General features: G+C 28.8%; 1 protein-coding gene across 1 annotated transcript in view; it reads right to left on the bottom strand.

Annotated features, from left to right (window-relative positions):
* LOC105622945 (rho guanine nucleotide exchange factor 11) overlaps positions 1-8,060 on the bottom strand; it is a 343,184-nt gene that overhangs the window by 310,020 nt on the left and 25,104 nt on the right. Inside the window, exons 2-3 of the mRNA XM_012204353.1 lie at positions 3,442-3,491; positions 1,953-2,010 (exon numbers count right to left, since the gene is read on the bottom strand). Of these exons, the coding sequence (XP_012059743.1) occupies positions 1,953-2,010; positions 3,442-3,491 (108 nt within the window). The remainder of the gene's footprint in view (positions 1-1,952; positions 2,011-3,441; positions 3,492-8,060) is intronic.

Genomic DNA, 8,060 nt, shown 5'->3' with positions numbered 1-8,060 from the left:
CTCTCTCTCTCTCTCTCTCTCTCTCTCTCTCTCTCTCTCTCTCTCTCTCTCTCTCTCTCTCTCTCTCTTGGCAAAAAAAATCGAACATATATCTATTTCATTTTAAATTCCAAAAGTATAGCCACAGAAAATGAACGACATAATTTACATTTTTTATTAACTGCAAGTAGTCGTAAAAATAAAAAAAATTATCTGAAATATTTTAGATTAATTTTCCGATAAATATATCTTTATCTATTTTTTATAAATTTTGTCATGCGTCAAAATTATTTTTTATGTATCATGAACTTTAAGTATTCACAAAAACGCTATTAAGCTACTTAGAACTATTCGATCTTGAATTTCGATAAAAAATTAACACATTTTTTTTAAATTATTTAAAAATTGTAATTGAGCAAATCTCGCGTTAAAAAATACAGAGAATTTTTCGTCTCGTTAAAAGGAAGCAGGAACTCTAATCAGAACAACTGTATATAAAAATTAATTTTTCAAAAATTTTTAATTTTTCTTTGATTTTTCAAAATTTTTTTTATGCATCAGAAACTCTTCACAAAATAAAGTTATTAGACTGCACAAAACTATTCGATCTCGATTTTCGGTAAGAAGTTAGCATCTCTCCCCTAACTCTCTAACAGTTTAAGGGATTATTCCATCTTGAAGGCCTTAAAATCATACTTTATTTTGGAACTTAATTACTAAAAACTATATATAATACAAAAAATCTTTTTATATCTATTTGTTAGTCTTATCTTTGTATACAAAATGTGTAATAATTATATTCGTGACAAAATGGCGGCGCTACAACACGTTTTTCGGAGGTCTGTGCGTGATGAAGGCATTCATGGTGGACAATAGAATGGGTTCAAAATATGCTATATCAAAAATTTGATTAATTATTTTTAATCTGCATTAAATTTACTAAAGAAATACCTGTCTGATTTTAAAAATATGAAAATGATGCATGCCTGAAGAAAAAAGTTCAATTTTCAATTTTCGTAAAAATTTAATATAAAAGTATGAATTACAAAAAAAGTATATAAGTTATAAAAACTACAGGTATTTCTTGAGATAATTCGATTAACAATAACAGCCAAATTTCAAAACAGATATTAGATTAATTTTGTGGTAGTCCTGGTGTCCATAATTTTTGAAAATACCATTCTGAGAAAAACGCGATTAAAGTTTCAATAACAATCCTTTTTTGTCGTATTTTAAGTACATGGACGGACGATTTCTAATCAAAAAAGTATAATCTATTAAAATTGTGTGTCAATTATCTACAGTACAGATATGTAACTATAACGTTAAATAATGATTGAACTATTCTGATAAACGGAACAATTAACGGCGGCGTGGAGATTACTATGCATCGTTCGACATAATCAATTCTATCTTTGTATCTCTATCTTAATATTGGGAATTTCACTTTTGGATAAAAAATTTTATATTTTTTGGACATTAAACTATTGATTTAAGCAAAAAATTTTTCGATTTTTTTTAAAAGTTTCAGGATGAAATAATTTCTTAAGAGAAATCATAATTTTTCTGTCGAAAAATTTCTAACACTCGAAGTGAAAATTTTTTTAAAAGTTCCGATAATTCTATCGATTCTGGATAACAAGAGGTCTGACAAAAGTTATTATGACCTGAAAAGCTAGAATCAATATTATAGAAGATATCGCGATTTTTTGTCCTGTATTTTGTGAAATTGGCAGCCCAAACTTTTACTATTAATTTTTTTTATTTAACTCGCCGGAATTATTTTTAATTTCAGACAAAAACTCCAGATGCATTTAGAACTATAACGAAAAGTTAATTTTTTCAAAAATGAGGTGCTAATTTCACAGGGATAAATATAACATATTTTTAATATAGTAATACAAATACCATATTTTGCAATAATTCTTCAATTTTTAACAAAAACATAAAAATTTAAAAAATAAAATACTTACATTTTATGAGCTGAACTACATCAGTATGCGTAGATTGCATCACATTGACTCCATTCACCTTTAACACAAAAAACCACTATAAAACCTTCTAAATAAGAGTTTTTATTTATTAATAATAAAGAGTTAATGTAACTTAGATTTAAATTCCTTTCAATTCAAAAAATTATGTTTTAATAAAACAAATTCTAAAATGATTTTAATGTTCTCTATTTAGATTAATTCACAAATATAATTGACTCTTCGTATTTCTTACTTCATATTTCTCTAATCTTTATCGCACTTCTTTCCTTGTGTTTTTTTTCTACCAGTTCATATTTATACCAGGTCATTTGAGTAATTCTAAGCATAAATGACAGAGTAATGAAAATCAGCGCAAAGATAAAAAAAATAGAAAAATAAAAAATAAAAAATATATAAACATAATTACGCTGCATGTAATAATATATTATATCAAATAAAATCTTTTTTAATTAAAAAATTTTGTAAGATTTGTAACTCAAATTATCAATGCTGTTTTATCAAATAAAAATCAAGTCTACCTTTATGAACTAAACAATCTTATTATGTAAAATTTTCATATTTTAGAGACACAATATTAGAAATATATTTATAAAATAAAAATTTATATATATATATCAACAAATACAACAATTGATTATCCATACATATGATGCTTTGCAATTAGTACGAGTACAAGATAATTACAACAACTACCTACGAGCAACTATATACACTAAACTAATTTAACCTTCCAGCGGGCGCGCACATGTTCTTCGTATACGCGCGCCGGTTTTATGAAGGATACAAGTAAAATCTATTTTCTAGGCCTCAGCTTCTCAAGATATTCCTTCAGTGTTTTTCGAACCGTCGATTCGCTCAGATCGCGTTCTGTTGGCGTATGTTATTTACGTAAAATCAATTTTTAAGATATCAGGGCATTTTCTCAAAAAAATGTTCCTGTGAAGAATATACAGGAATCGCAATGTCAGTAAAAAACGAGGGAGATACAAGTTATGCAAAGATACAACCACTATTTTCAAATGCAATGAATGTTTTTACTTGCAAAAACACATTCGACGACAATTATTATTTACAATTATTATTATATACTGCGACTGAAAGTCTGCGCATAAAACTTTTTTTTATTAAGCCATTTTCTAATAAAAGAGAACACTTATTTTTTTTAATAAATGTTTAATAAATTTTTTAATAAATAAATAATTATTTAGATATTGTAAACTTTCATCGCATAATGCTTATTTGATATTATGCTTTAATCTTTCGAATTCTTATTCTACGGAGTTCTCTGTACACGATGCGCCCGCTGGTAAGCTAACTTTATAATAAAATAAACTTTCCTCGATAAATACTTAGAACTATACAACAATAAAAAATGACACATCACATATACAAGAAGTAATTAATAATCTAGATTAACAAAGCTTTTTGTATTTTCTCTCATATCTATATTTTATTATCATATATTCACCTTGATTATTTTATCACCTGCATGAAGACCAGCTCTTGCTGCTGCACCGCCTACAAAATATATCATTCTTATAAAAAACATTAATAATTTATATATGTATATTTGTGTAAACACAATTTTTGTTACTATATATATATGTACAGGATAATTCGAAATAAATGTTTGTCCTTAAAATAACATATTCTCAACTTAATTCTAAGACTTTTTCTTTACCAAAATTTTCCAAAGTAGTTTTGAAATTATAGCAAGAAATAGTTAGCAAATTACGAAACACATAGAGAAGATAGATAGAGGCAACGCAACTATCTTCCGGCAATCCTTGAGATTAGCTGAAATCGCTAAATACGATAGCACATGCGATTGCAACTCCCCTCTCTCCTTCCCCCTTCCCTCAACCCCTTCCTCTTTCTCTGATATACGTAGGCATGCACAAAATTATCTTGTAAAAATTCGATGTGTTATTGTAACTTATTAAGAAAGACGGATAAAGACTTCTACATTTATTGTTAATATATATTTTTATTAATAATGTTACAATTGCGCTACAGTACATTGTTAACACATCGGATGTTCACAATGATAGTTCTATAAAGCAAGACCAAATTAGCAGAATCAAATCGAAATTTTTAATATTTATTTTGTACTAAATTATATATTAATGATAATTTTGTAGTATGCCATTTCAAAAAAATCATGCTGCTAGCTTAATATTAAGATGGCAGGACCAATTGAAAATAAAAGAAAAAAAATAGTATCATAAATCAATAGAATTGAATTTATACTAATTTGTACCAAAAACAATTCTTATATTATGTCATTCCCAAGAAAACAGTGACTTTTTCATCAGAGATTGTTTCTACTGTACTATTGAAAGTAAATTAACATTAAAAATTTTTTTTCTTTTTAAAATGATTTTATTAGTATATAGGATGTTCCATTTTAATTGAATATCTCAAATACTCCTTAAAGTGCATTTAAAAAAAAATCGCTTTACACAAAAGTTTTATGACTTCAAAGGAGACGTAAAATGGTTCTCATAGCTTACCTCGAGAGCTTTTCAAAACACTATAATAAAATATTTTTTCATTAAGTATTTTCCGAGTTATAAGGCTTGAAAGGCTATATTACCCCAGTAGCGTTATCATTATCTAATGCGTCCAACCGACTGAAACCTCTTGAATTTTGTTCATGATTATAACCTGGATAACATTTATCAAGATTAAGACTTAACTTGGAAGTTGCTCTTCTTGATTTTATTCTTGTACTAAAACTTCATTTCAAACCTCAAAAAAAAAGCTAATTTATTACATATTAAAATTTTTTTTTAAGTTGAGTGTCGAGTTCGTATCGGTTGTTGACGTCATTAACACGCAGATTGTAAATATATACTAACAAATATTTAAAAAAAAAATGTAAAATGTTAACTTCCTTTCAATGGTACAAATTCAATAATACATTCAGTTTTGTTCATTTTTGCCCTTGTGTTGTTTTTTATCTGTACCCATTTAAATATTATATAAACTAGCAGCGTGGAAGCGATATTATATAAACTAGCAGCGAACTATTTTCTTGGGAATGACATATAATATAGATGCTTGAATTAATTCTCGCTGATTGACCAAGAGAGGTCAATATTTGTGCTATTTCAACGTAACCGAAAGTGATTGTTAATGTATTATGTATAAAAGTACTGTCAATAGGCTTTAATAATCAGTATGTAACATTTAATCGGATGCAAAAAACATAATTTTTATCACATTAAAAATATCGGTCTTCATACCAAAAAAAAACATTTGCGGGAAGCATCTCTTTTCTGTTTTAATCTCAAGAAATCTGCTACAAGAAAGTTATGGTTTGCTAGTAGAAGCTTATGGAGAACATGCTCTATCTGAAACAACTTGCAGAGATTAGTTTAGAAAATCCAAAAACAATTTTGACGTGAAAGACAAAGATCGCCCTGATCAATCGAAGAGATTGAAGATGAGAATTGGAGGCATTACTTCAAAAAGATTCATGTCAGACGCTCAAAAAATTGTCAGAAACATTAAATGTCGATGAGTCAACTATTAGCAGCCGTTTAAAAGCAATGGGAATGATCCAAAAGCTTTAGGAAACTGGGTCCCACATGAATTGAAGAAAAAGATATTGCGAAACGTTTAGCCATTTGTGAATGCTTCAAAGACAAAAATGGAAGTCGTTTTTGCATCGAATTATGACTGGCGATGAAAAATGAATTCGTTACGACAATCCTAAGCGCAAGAAATCATGGGTGCATCCCAGCGAACTATCAACATCAACGTCAAAACAGAATATTCGTGAAAAGAAGAGGTCATGCTGTGATAGGAATACCATCAAGTTGGTGTACTATATATATAAGCTGCTGCAACCGAATCAAATCATCAATGCTGAACGTTATCGATCAATTACTCAATTTGAATCGAGCACTTAAAAAAATGCCCGCAATACGCCAAAAGATATGACAAAGTTCGTGGCAACGCTAGATCACATGTTGCAGAACCAATAAAGAAAATCTTGGAGGCACTTAAATGGAATGTCTTATCCCACCCGTCCTATTCACCTATGCTTCAAATTATCATTTGTTTCGGTCGATGCAGCACTAGTCTTTCTGAGCAGCACTTCAGTTATTTCGAAGATATTAAAAAATGATTATTCGATAAGTGGATCGCCTCGAAAGAACCTGAATTTTTCTATCGCGGAATCCATTTGTTACCCGAAAATTGAAAAAAAGTTATAGCTTTCTATGAACAATATTCTGAATATCAGATATTAAAATATCAGGTATTTTTTTGATGAAATAAACATGAGTTTTTGTAGCAAAAAACAGCGAGAATTAATTCAAGCACCTAAAATTGTTTTAGTACAAATTAATACAAATTAATTAAGATAGTACAAATTAATATAAATTCCTGTTAATTTCTGATATTACTGACATTGCAATACCTACGTTCTTTTATTTAAATCTTATATTTAATCTTATATTTAATTAATTTATTAATTAATTAATTTTTTATTTAATTAACTCATTATTAGAAATAATTTTCATTTTGATGGACCATGTCTAGTTCCCAAAACAAATACTTATATAAACTTCCATTCCTCTTACAAATCTAAATCAGATATCACATGTTCCTACTGATACAAATCGTCAAGTAATTAATCAGTTCTTCTTTTCTCATTGTATAAAACGTGTCACTTCAATATCATAATCAATGTAATTCATGCCCGACTATTCATTTATTTGAAGAAAACGAAAAATCTACTCATGTCAGTTAAATGATGTACTATGAATGATTCATAATTATCAATCTTGTCAATTAGTCATTCGGTGACTGAAAATCACTCAAAGAAACTCACGACAATCATCGTGTTATTTTCCTCGAATGATTTTCATTGACCAGATTCGATAAGACGTAGATTTTAACAATTTTATTAAATTTTTAAAGCTCTCTCGAACAAGGGAGGAAAAATGATTTCTATGTAACCATTCCCCAAATCTCTGCCAACATTCGTTCAAGTATCCTCGAAAAAACCATGACTCAATAACCGAGGATGAGACAGTTTCCAGCAAGATGTAAAGACTTAGAAGACTTATAATAGATAAGCAGTTTTATGTATAGTCCTATCAGTCTTTTCAGTCACTTTCGTTCCTCCCCGAATAGCTGAATCTCCCCTCCGGCAATCGACACCACCAATGATTTGTTTTCATGAATAGTGAGGAGTGTATATCAATGGCACACAAGCCAATTGCGCACAAGATCATAGCATTAGAAAAAAATTAAAAAATAAAAAACTGCCTATGCAGAAGTCGCTGTTGCTACAGTATGCAAATAAACTGCTCCCAATGATAATACAGCAAGATCTCTGTAGCCTCATGCCTCGATGGGCAGACTAGTAAACACATAGGAATTCAAGTGTTCCAACCATTCTGATTTTCCAAAATAAATTTATTATAAATTTATTATAAATAGTTAAGAATTGTTGTATATAATTAAGAAAATGTTTGATGTTCAACTTATCTGTCAAATTATGAATATAAAGCAATTCTTGTTTTCTAATTCTCAACATACGACTTAATTCCTAAAAAATTTTCGATTAAAAATTTTTTCCTTAATCTGTACAACTCAAGAGGAAAGAAGCGGACATTATGACAAGAAATTACTTGATTTATAAAGATTTTCGTCACTGTTTTAGCTTTGAAATTTTTAAGAGAAAAAAACTTCAATCCATTTTGCGAAAAACAATCAACAACTATTAAAAAGAAATTATTAAAAGGATTTCCAGAAAAAGTTGGAACAGGTCCATGAATATCCACATGAACTCTTTCAAACGGAGTACTAATGTTGTAAATCTGTAATAAAGACTTCCCTTTTCTAAAAAGTCCTCGCGTTGTAATGTTTGCAAGTTCATCAATCTTCAATATCCTATTTACAAGAAGCCTAATAAAAAAATTTCCGGATTCTATACAGTTATATTAACCCCAAAATCTCCACAAAAGGGCGAATCATAAACAATCTCTATTTTGACTCGCTTCCAAAGAATGATCACCTGAAAAATTTCTGACTTATTGGTGTACAACTTTGCTTCCGCCGTTTTCCTAT

Source organism: Atta cephalotes (genome assembly GCF_000143395.1).
Source record: "Atta cephalotes unplaced genomic scaffold scaffold00050, whole genome shotgun sequence".
NCBI classification, from domain to species: Eukaryota; Metazoa; Arthropoda; class Insecta; order Hymenoptera; family Formicidae; genus Atta; species Atta cephalotes.
Note: the sequence above shows the minus strand (reverse complement) of the source record. Positions and strands in the feature narration are given on the sequence as shown.